Source organism: Aedes albopictus, chromosome 3 (assembly GCF_035046485.1).
Source record: "Aedes albopictus strain Foshan chromosome 3, AalbF5, whole genome shotgun sequence".
Taxonomy (NCBI): domain Eukaryota; kingdom Metazoa; phylum Arthropoda; class Insecta; order Diptera; family Culicidae; genus Aedes; species Aedes albopictus.
Window position 1 is genome coordinate 327115480 of NC_085138.1, and position 10920 is coordinate 327126399.

Below are 10920 nucleotides of genomic sequence, written 5' to 3' on the forward strand. Positions count from 1 at the left end.
TAGGTCTCATTCAAAAGATAATAAGTCAAAGAAACTTTGAACATGATTTAAAAGAAACTTTTTCAAAAAAATTGTATGTAAACTTAACCCAAAGTTGCCAAATTTTCTAAAAAATGAATATAAACTTACGGCAGTGTCGCTGGAAGTTGGGTCGACCAAATTTTAAGATAAGAGCGGTAATATGACCCATTTTCTATTAGCTTCCAACTGCTAGGGGCGGGACAGCTCTAATATTCATTAGCGGTATTAAGCAGTATTAGAAATATTAATACCAGATGAAATCCATTTTTGTACGAAGTATGCCATGCTTTTTGAACTGGGTCGATTTGAAATGTCAGCAACAAGAAATGCATATTTTCATTGGTTTCAGGTTGTATGAAATCGGTTGCATATCGCTATTCTATCGTACTTTTCAGTCCCGGAGCAACGATTCCGCAAATACCGCTGGTGGACCTCCAAACTGTGGTATCTCGCATTAACATCTACGTCCCAAAAGCTTGCATCTACAATCATCAATAGCACACCGATAATTCGCCAGCTTAAATATTACCGAGAGTCTATCTCCAGATCAATATGGCCAATATCTAGTTCAGTATTAGCTAGGGCCTACAAACTTAAACTATCAGTGCACCAAAGCCTAAAACGGCATTGGAGTAGAAAAATTCCAAGTTCTGGTAATTCCAATTTTCACATTCTGTAAATATCAAGGGAAATATGAACAGTTTAGAAACGCAGTCAGCTTATTTAGTTTTTCTTTTATATTTTGGTATTAGATATACGCATTTGAAAACAACGGTTTTCCGCAATCAGCTCCTGCTTAGGACTTTCAATTGAAGTGCATCGAATCACATTTGATGGAGCTACCTTTTTGATTTTCCTACGTCCAGCGATATGGGCTTTCGAGAGCCATGCAGTGCAGTGAAATTCACGTTGTTTTCACAGCTAAAATACATAATCAAAACAAATTAGGGTTTATATTTGAACAAATTAAAGAAAAACCTTCGACGAACCGTATCTCCATCTTTTGTATTCGTGACAGTTGGTTGTTGTATGGAAAATCATGACATACTGCACAAAAAATGATTCGGTGAACCATGAAAATTAGGAAACTAATATTTATTAGGCGGTATTAGCATCGGTATTAGGCACTGTCCCGCCCCTAGTCCAACTGCTTTTTACAGAACTTAGCTAAAAAATCTAGAAAAAAAAGTTATTAAGTAAATTAATCCTTGATGTCATCGACCAAAAGTTTGGGGTCACCCCTCAATATGATGTATCGGCCAAAAGTTTGGGGTCACTTTCGTAAAACATGGAAAAGTGATTTGGTGATATCTTCGTCATCTATAGTTCAATTTTAATTATTTTTGGCTCATTTCAAAGATAATTGACTAAATTTACGTTTGATGTCTGCAACTTAACGTACTTAACGATTTTTGTATATAAAAATGTTATGTAAAGTTAGCACATTTTACCACGCTTCAAAAAATGAGGCAACTTTACGTTAAGTGTTAGTATGTAAATTTCAACAAATATGTGTGGTTCAATGTCTATGCAGTAAGTATAATTCATTGTGTTTCAAATAAGCCAAGAAAAATTAAAATTGAATGAAAGATATCAACAAATCACTTTTCCATGTTTTACGATAGTGACCCCAAACTTTTGACCGATACATCATTTTGAGGGGTGACCCCAAACTTTTGGTCGATGACATCTGTTCGGATTTGCGACAAACACTTAACGCGGTGAACTGGGTTCGAACGAAAAGATCGCGTTTATTGGCTCACTGATTTATTTAGATTGAATAACACGGTAGATACCTTTGGTTTGGGAATTTGTATTCGACTAATTCTACTGGATTTCTGGCTGTCTTATATGTAGTATATGATCAGTATAGAATCTAGGTGGATAAACGAATATTGCCGAATACGATAGGCCTTTTGGGCCGATCGCGGTTAATCTACTCTTCTGATAGAAAGGAGAGATAAAGAGGTAGCAAACTGTACAGGAGAAACAAGATCAACTGGTGTATGGTAATGAGTGCCAATTAGGGTGACACAATTTTCCTAATACCTAACATATGCCGGCCACCGTTAAAAACATGGTTTTTAACCTAACTACCCTAAGGCGACCGTTATCGGTTTGTTTACTGTATTCGTATACTTTCGTGGACTATCACGTGACTCTTCGGGTTTCTATTTACACTAGAGGTTTCTGACCTTATCCGAGGTACAGTTGTTGATGTTTACGTCCGCGGTTATCGACCTTCTTTGATCTGCTGCTGGCTTCGGGTCAACGATCCTTCGAGCGGGTTGCTCATCCTTCCTTCACGTCGTCGTCCATCGAATCGCCAGCGTCGGGGTTTGGAGGTCGTAGCGCCTAGTGCACACGGATTGTGGCACTCGTCCGTCGGCCGGTCATGGTGGGAGACAAAAATTCCTTGAGTTTTTTGAAAATTCATTAAATGCATTAGACTTACATGGCCCGGAGGCCCACAGGCCTCCGATCGTTGCGCAGGGCGGACCACTGCGATGGAAGATCCGATCGTCAATGGTCATCATTGGGCTCACGGTCTACGAGCGGTGATGGCTGGTCAATCGGCAGCACGCAGATTTTTGAAATTGCGCGCCGGTACTCTCCGTCCTTGGTCTTCACTACGACGACGCGGATGTTTCCGTCATCTCCCCTGAAGATGTGGGTCACCCTGCCGTAGCGCCATTTGAGGGGTGGTAGTCCGTCGTCTTTCACCAGAACCAGAGTTCCGATGACGATGTTGTCCTTCTCGCGGGTCCATTTGGTTCTTGGCTGTAACCCGGACAGATATTCCGAGGTCCAGCGCTTCCAGAGCCGGCGAAGGAACTCTTGAACTTCCTGCCACTTGTCGAGTCGGTTTGGAGGTACATCTTCCAACGAAGGTTCCGCAATGGCTGTTAGCGGACGGTGAATCAAAAAATGCCCAGGTGTAAGGACATCGAGGTCATCTGGTTCCGCTGACAGTTGTGAGAGGTCGAGAATTCATACAACTCTCGATCTGGGCCAGAAGCGTGGTGAGTTGTTCGGCCGTTAGAATGGTGTTTCCGAGGGTTGCCTTGAGGTGGGTCTTCATCGATTTGATCCCGGCCTCCCACAGACCCCCGAAATTCGGAGAGCGAGGGGGAATGAATTTGAATTCTATGCCGTCTTCGGCACAGGAGCGAGTAACGGTGTTCTGCATCTGTTGACTTCGGAACTGTTTCGACAATTCGGACAATTCCCGGACCGCACCCCGAAAGTTTTGTGCGTTGTCGCACTCGATGAGCTTGGGTTTTCCTCGCCGGGCCACAAAGCGGCGGAGGGCAGCGAGGAACGAGTTCGTAGAAAGGTCTCCGACCAGTTCTATGTGCACTGCTTTTATCGAAAGGCACACAAAAAGTGCTACGTATGCCTTCACTGGTTTGGATTTGCGGTCGGGAAGTCGGTAGTACACAGGACCACAAAGATCTACGCCGGTGCACAAGAACGGCAGCGTTGGAGAGACACGTTCGGCGGGAAGGTCTCCCATGACTTGTTCCGTAGCACGAGGGCGGCAACGGAAACAGTTAATGCACGAATGTACAATTCGTCTCGCCAGGTTTCGGGCGCGTAACGGCCAGAATTTCTCCCGGAGACTTGAGATGAGCAGCTGGGGTCCCGCATGCAGCAGTTTCTGGTGGTAATACCGAGCGACCAGTTCGGTGAATGGGTGTTTGGATGGCAAAACGAATGGATGTTTCTGGTCCTCAGGGACCGCAGCGTTGCGGAGCCGGCCACCGACTCGCAGGACACCCTCGTCAACAAATGGTCTGAGGGACTTGAGTTTCGATGATGGCTTGACCTGTCCGGATGTGGCTAACGAAGCGAACTCTTCTCGGAATGCTTCTCGCTGTGCGATTCCGACAAGGCATCGGAGGGCTTCGTGCATTTCAACAGTGGTCAAGCATCCAGAGCGACGTTGTCCGCGGTTTGTGGGATTCGAATTGAATTGGAATCTTCGAATCCATGCAACTACTCGAAGTAGTGCAACGTACGATGACGCAGAGCAAAGATTGGATTCGGTGGAATGGTATGGACTGCGAGAGCAACTTGTCGTTCTTCGAGGTTCTCCGGGGGAAAGTCTTCGTTGGACGTGTGGACAAAAGCAGGCCAGAAGCGTGATGATTTTGACAACCAGTCTGGGCCGTGCCACCACGAGTTGGTGGTCTTCAGTTGCTCGGGGTCCATTCCCCGAGAAATGATGTCCGCTGGATTTTCACACCCAGGAACATGAGCCCACAGTCCACCAACGGTTGCGTGTTGGACCTCCAAAACCCGGTTGGCAACGAAGGTTTTCCACCGAGATGGAGTAGCGGATAGCCAATGGAGGACGATGGTGGAATCTGACCAAAAGAACGTTTGAGCTTCGAGATTGATGGCGGTTTGTACCTTCTGAAACAGATGGGCGAGCAGCAACGCCGCCGAGAGTTCCAGACGAGGTAAGCAGACTCGTTTCTGCTTCCGAGAATCCGCCAGAGGAGCCACTTTCGATTTTGCGGTAAGGAGGTTCACGCTGATCGTCCCGTCGTCGGCTGTAACGCGTATGTATAGGCAGGCCCCATAGGCCTTCAACGAGGCATCGCAGAATCCGTGGATTTGAGTCGATGCTGGGTTGACGAAAGGCGCGACCCATCGCGGAACAGAGAGATTCCGAAGAGCAAGAAGGTTTTCCCGGAATTCGTGCCATCGCTGTTGCAACTCGTCGTCCAGGGGTTCGTCCCATCCCTTCTGACTTCTCCAGACATCCTGCAGATAGATTTTGGCTTGGACTATTACCGGCCCGACGAGTCCTAGCGGATCGAACAGCTTTGCTGCGTCCGAGAGGGCGATCCGTTTGGTGATGATCGAAGACGAGTTCCAATCGGGAACGTCGAAGAGGAATTCGTCGGCGCTTGTCTGCCATTTTAATCCAAGCGTTTTGATCGGAGCGGAGGCTTCCAGATCGAGTACTGTTCTTTCGTCGCGTAGCTCGGACGGAAGGTGTTCGAGAAGTGTAGGGCAATTTGATGACCACTTCCGAAGGCAGAGTCCGGCTGATTGAAGAAGATCCAGCAGCTGACTGCAGAGCTGCCGTCCTTCAGCTACTTCGGTTACGCCGGTTAGAAGGTCATCCATGTAGAAGTCCTTGGAAACTGCTTTGGCAGCTTGTTTATGAGTAGTTTCTCCTACTTTTGCGAGTTCCTGCAGACATCGGGTAGCAAGATAAGGCGCACAAGAAGTTCCGTACGTAACGGTCGACAGTTGGTAGGTGCGCATCGGTTCCGACGGAGAATTCCGCCAGAGGATCTTCTGCAGGTAACGATCGGACGAAAAAAACCAATATTTGCCGGTACATTTTCTCTATGTCCGACACTATCGCGTACCGGGACATCCGGAACCGCAAGGTGATGGACACCAGGTCATCTTGGACGACAGGGCCCACCATCAGTCCGTCGTTGAGGGACACTCCTGTGCTAGTGGCGCACGAGGCATCAAATACTACCCGAAGCTTGGTAGTCAGACTGTCAGGTCGTAAGACGCAGTGGTGGGGCAGATAATACGAAAGAGCGTTGGTCTCCAGGTCTTCCGAGTCGGTTACGTCTTCCATATGACCCAGTCGATGGTACTCTTCGATGAAGTCCGAATACGCCTGCTTCAGCTGCGGATTGGCGTTCAAGCGACGCTCCAAAGCGAGGAAACGACGGGTGGCAATTTCCTTAGAATCGCCGAGGGTTGAGAGGACTGCTGATCTTTTCGGAAGTTGAACTACAAAACGTCCGGTTTCGTCGCGAACGGTGGTGGCAGAGAAGTGTGCTTTACAAAGAGTCTCTTCGACGGAAAGATTGCTGCTGGATTGACACGATTCAAGCTCCCAGAAGCGCGTCAACTGGTCTTCGAGGGAACTGATACTGCAAACGTGGGCATAGCTGACTCTCGGGGACGGTGATGAACCAACTTTGCCAGATACGACCCATCCGAGAACCGTTTTCTGCAGCACTGGTAGATCGGGTCCAAGACGAACCAGACCTTCTTCGACGAGCTCGTAGTAGACTTCCATCCCTAGTATCATGTCAATGGGACCAGGTTGATGGAAGGTAGGATCTGCCAGAACGATGTTTGCGGGAATGTTCCATTCTTGCGTATTCAACGCCTTGGCCGGTAGCTCCCGAGTAATTCCAGGCAGTACATGGAACGAGAAATCTGCGACGAAACTGGAACAATGGGACTCGATTCTTGCATCAACAGAGTATGATGAAACGACAGTAGCATTTCCAACGCCGCCGATTTCCTGGTGGGTTTTGACACGACGAAGCTTCAGTTTCTGCGACAGCTCCACAGTCATCAAGTTGATCTGCGACGCTGGGTCCAGCAAAGCACGAGCCCAAATGGCGTATCCATAGACATCAGCGATCTTCACCATCGCAGTTTGCAGCAAAACGGTCAAAGGAACGGTTCGAACACTTCCGACGAGGGCCGTTGGCATGTAGCTGGTCGACGGGCCACTAGTGGACGGAGCAAGAGCGTTCGGCGACGGGGGAGGAGGCTGCGACGAGGAGGATTGAGGCTGAGCTGTAGTACTTCGAGTGAACGGAGGCTGATTTGGAGGAGGAGGAGCAGGAGACGACGTTGGTGTTGACTTTGGGATCGGATCACCATCCGACGAGCGAAGTGTGGTATTCTGGTGCAACATTGTGTGGTTCTTCTGTCCGCACACTCGACAGCAGCTGGACGGGCATTGCTTTACGAGGTGGGAAGGCGAGAAGCAATTTATGCAAAGCGAATTTTTTTTTACTAGTTCGAAACGTTGGGATGTTGGCATTTTGCGAAAAGCTTCGCAATGAAATGGAGAATGCGACGACTGCTTGCAGAACGAACAGGATTTCGAAGAGGAGCTTGTAGTTACTGCGTGACTCAGTTTAGATTTCGAGGATCGGACTGGTTCTGATTTAGGCGGATCTGGATTACGAGACTTCGACGACGACAACGATTGCAGGATTGAGCAGTGCCCACGCAGGCTTTTGAGGACGTCTTCGTATTCAGGCACTTCCGTCGAATTATGATGCTGCTCCCACTGTTTTAGTGTAGCACAGTCTAACCGCGCACAAAGCATATGCGCTAGAAGAACGCTCCAGCCTTGAGTGTCTATCGCCATCTTCTCTATCATCTTGAGATTTCGCTCAAAATCATCGATAATGCGCGCCAAGGATTCATAGCATTCCTTGCGCATAGGTTCTATGGATAGCAAAGACTCGATGTATGTCTTCACGACAAGTTTCTTATTATCAAACCTCTTCTCAAGTAGTCCCCAAGCTACTGAGTAGTTGGCCGAAGTAATTTCGATAGATTCGATCACTCGCTTCGCTTCCTTGGATAGCGACGAAACGAGGTATGAAAATTTGTCAATGGGCTTCAATTGGGGATTCGAATCTATTAGGCTGACGAAAGCGTCACGAAAAGTAAGCCAGTTTGTTAAAGTGCCATCGAAGGTAGGAAGCCTTACCTCGGGCAACCTTATCCGAGCAAAGGATGTATCCGCTGGTGTACCAGCGTGCACAACGACATTCGAGGAAGACGGAGTGGGTTCGGGTTTACGAAGTTTGGAGACGATAAACCCATACACCTTCATGTAGTTACGCTCGAAGTCATCTCGAGCCTTCCTATTTGCATCTTCATTCAGCGAGACGGTTTCAGATGCATCCGTAAACTCTTCTTGATCCTCACGCAGTTCCAATTGTAAGCGAATAGATTGGAAATCAGCAAACACCTTTTCCAATCGCTGCATCCATCCATCGAGGAAGGCTTTGTCCCTTTGCTCATCGTATGTGCTAACTAGGCTAATGAGGTTGTTCATCGAGTCAATGCAAAACCGTTCTTGGCGAGACAGAGAGCGCAAACTTGGTGCCATTTTGTAGGGTCAGAACATCCAACGAAAAATCCCCAAAAAATCGACCAACAGAACAGAAAAATCGCAAAAAATATGCTCTCAAGAACGTTGCACCACCACAACTTCGCTAACGATGAGCAAAAGACGGTTCGAACTGCGTTAGGATCAACTCAACTCACTACCAAACCATCCGTAATCAATTTAATTAACTCGACATGCAGATTTATTTATTTCGCATCGATCATCTATCTCAGCAGCCGTGCTGCTATCATGCATGGGTACTTACAGTGCCTCAGAGGTTGATTGTCCTACCTCCTTTGTGTGGTCCGACAATAGCCACCCAAGCCAAGCCAAAATTGCGCGGACCCAAGCCAAGCCACCAAAGCGTGCCCAAGCCGAGTCGACAATTGAACCAGCTCAACGACCTTTGACTGGATGGAACGACGACGTCGACGATATCTCCGCCGCAGCTTCTTTCTGCACTAATTTCAATTTTCACCGACCTTAGCGGAATCACTGTTCAATTTTCACCCTCTAGGGGACTTGATATGCGGCACCGTAAGCCGCCGGTAAGCACTAGCACGACTGTTCAGTGTTCACGCGGTTCTTCAGTGCAATTGCGGTGCACTATCACGGTGTCTTTCACACACGACCGCGGCGTGCGGGATTCACTTTTGCACTTTTACCACCACTCAACTGTCCTTCACGATAATCACGATTTTCACGCGCGCAAGTGATCCGGTTCGAAGGACCAACTTTTATGTTCGGATTTGCGACAAACACTTAACGCGGTGAACTGGGTTCGAACGAAAAGATCGCGTTTATTGGCTCACTGATTTATTTAGATTGAATAACACGGTAGATACCTTTGGTTTGGGAATTTGTATTCGACTAATTCTACTGGATTTCTGGCTGTCTTATATGTAGTATATGATCAGTATAGAATCTAGGTGGATAAACGAATATTGCCGAATACGATAGGCCTTTTGGGCCGATCGCGGTTAATCTACTCTTCTGATAGAAAGGAGAGATAAAGAGGTAGCAAACTGTACAGGAGAAACAAGATCAACTGGTGTATGGTAATGAGTGCCAATTAGGGTGACACAATTTTCCTAATACCTAACAACATCAAGGATTAATTTATTTAATAACTTTTTTTTTCTAGATTTTTTAGCTAAGTTCTGTAAAAAGCAATTGAAAGATAATAGAAAATGGATTAAATTACCACTCTCATCTTAAAATTTGGTCGACCCAATTTCCAGCGACACTGCCGTAAGTTTATATTCATTTTTTAGAAAATTTGCCAGTTTTGAATTAAGTTTACATACATAATTTTTTGAAAAAGTTTCTTTTAAATCATGTTCAAAGTTTCTTTGACTTATTATCTTTTAAATGAAACCTAGGGTTTTGAAATCGGACGCAAATTGGCGGAGATATGGGCCTAAAGGTCGGGGCCCGTGGCGTAGTGGTCCACACGTTCGCTTCATAAGCGGATGGTCATGGGTTCGAACCCAGCCCCGGCACTTGCAATTTTTCGTCAGCTGCTCTTCCCCCCGAGAGCAGCTGGCACCTGACCCTCTTCGGAGCATATAGCTCTAACGGACCCGGAATTTGGATATCGGCGAACCGCAACTCATAATGGACCACCAATCGGACTGGAAAAGGAACAGCAGCCACACATCAGCATCATCGTGCTCATCATTCTACCATGGACAGGAAGAATGAAAGAAGCACAAAGGCAACCAGTTCAACACAGTAGAATATAATAGAATACATTTAGGCGCTGTACAAAGTCGAAGTGCAGCGTCCAATTGGAATCGCTCACGTAGTACCCGAGTGGACAAAAGAGCTGTAAATTAGGTTAAGTGATAAAGAATAAAAAAAAAATATGGGCCTAAAAAAATTACATGTTTTTGAGGGGGTGACCCCAAACTTTTGATCGGGAGTGTATCCGGAGATTTCAGAGACGTTTTAGGAATCTCAGTGAGTTTTACGTTTATGGGGATTAAAGTACGATTTGAGGAAAGTTTCAGAGACGTTTAAAGTGATTTCAGTGGTGTATTGGGCGGAGCTTTCAGTGGGTCTTTTAAAAGGCGTTTTGGGGAGTCCCTGTTGTTTCTCAGGGGCGTTTCTGGAGGTTATTTGGTGTTTCAGAGGGTTTTAGGAACATTTTAGAGATTTTCAGGTATTTTGGGATCAGAGAGCTGCAGTGGGATTTTCAAGGGCATTTCAGGGCATCCAAAACATTTCAGAGGTTCTCAGGATGTTTCCGGTAGTTTTTAGAAGTGCTTCTGGATGATTAAAGGGTCTCACAAGGATTCCGATGGTTTTCAGATGCGCTTTAGGGGCCTTGTCAGGGGATCTCTGCGGTTTTCAAAGGACTTTGTAGGGTTTCAGGGGGTCTCAAGGGATTTTTTGAAGTCTCTGCGGATGTCAGTGGAAATCAGGGGCGTTTCATGGTGCATTCAGGTTCGGTCTTGAAACTCCTATGAAATGTAGCTGGCAGCCCCCGCACTTTTTTGAAGTTTTGAAACTTCCGGAAATGCCCCTGAAAAACACCTTAAATTATTTGAAATAGCTTAAAGGCCTCTTAAATCCCCTTGAAGCCCTACTAAAACGCCCCTGCAATTTTATGGAAATCGGTATTTTTTATTTCATCCAAAACCCCTAGCAGCAAAAAATGTTCTCGCGAAGTAAATTTCTACATTTGATACAATGACACAATATGTAGGTTATGCACTCTTTCAGTTTATGCTCCCCCATATCATGCCTAGGAACAGGTTCCAGCGTATATTTACTTCTATGAGAAAAGCATAAAAATGAAAATAGAAATGGGCTAAAAATCTCGTTAATACAGATAAAAAAAAATTGTATTCAATGTTACCAGTTTGGCAATGAAAATCTCCATTAGTTGTAGCTTCGTTTTTGCAACTCATTGTTAATATTTTTGTACCCACTACTAACCATCATCGTGTAGGAGCGCACATTTTGACGTCGTCATTTAAATC

General features: G+C 46.2%; 2 protein-coding genes across 2 annotated transcripts; both read right to left on the reverse strand.

Annotated features, from left to right (window-relative positions):
- Window positions 1-2254: 2254 nt before the first annotated feature.
- LOC134290830 (uncharacterized) lies at window positions 2255-3937 on the reverse strand. Its single transcript, XM_062858036.1, has 3 exons — window positions 3019-3937; window positions 2568-2924; window positions 2255-2436 (listed from the first exon to the last, which is right to left on the reverse strand). Exons 1-3 carry the CDS (start codon window positions 3935-3937, stop codon window positions 2255-2257), a joined length of 1458 nt encoding a protein of 485 aa, XP_062714020.1.
- An 83-nt stretch (window positions 3938-4020) lies between these two features.
- LOC134290831 (uncharacterized) lies at window positions 4021-7933 on the reverse strand. The gene is made up of 3 exons (XM_062858037.1): window positions 7529-7933; window positions 5276-6766; window positions 4021-5229 (listed from the first exon to the last, which is right to left on the reverse strand). The coding sequence occupies exons 1-3, from the start codon at window positions 7931-7933 to the stop codon at window positions 4021-4023; spliced, it is 3105 nt and encodes a 1034-aa protein (XP_062714021.1).
- Window positions 7934-10920: the final 2987 nt, after the last annotated feature.

What these genes read in the sequence shown, in the direction of transcription:
- LOC134290830 (XM_062858036.1), bottom strand. Translation starts at nt 3,937, where the DNA reads ATGCACGAAGCCCTCCGATGCCTTGTCGGAATCGCACAGCGAGAAGCA. An exon ending in TCTGGCCCAGATCGAGAGTT is followed by an intron (nt 2,925 to 3,018) that starts GTATGAATTCTC and finishes GTCCGCTAACAG; the next exon opens with CCATTGCGGAACCTTCGTTG. An exon ending in GCCATCACCGCTCGTAGACC is followed by an intron (nt 2,437 to 2,567) that starts GTGAGCCCAATG and finishes AAAAAACTCAAG; the next exon opens with GAATTTTTGTCTCCCACCAT.
- LOC134290831 (XM_062858037.1), bottom strand. Translation starts at nt 7,933, where the DNA reads ATGGCACCAAGTTTGCGCTCTCTGTCTCGCCAAGAACGGTTTTGCATT. An exon ending in CTCGGATAAGGTTGCCCGAG is followed by an intron (nt 6,767 to 7,528) that starts GTAAGGCTTCCT and finishes CACCTCGTAAAG; the next exon opens with CAATGCCCGTCCAGCTGCTG. An exon ending in TACCAACTGTCGACCGTTAC is followed by an intron (nt 5,230 to 5,275) that starts GTACGGAACTTC and finishes CGATGTCTGCAG; the next exon opens with GAACTCGCAAAAGTAGGAGA.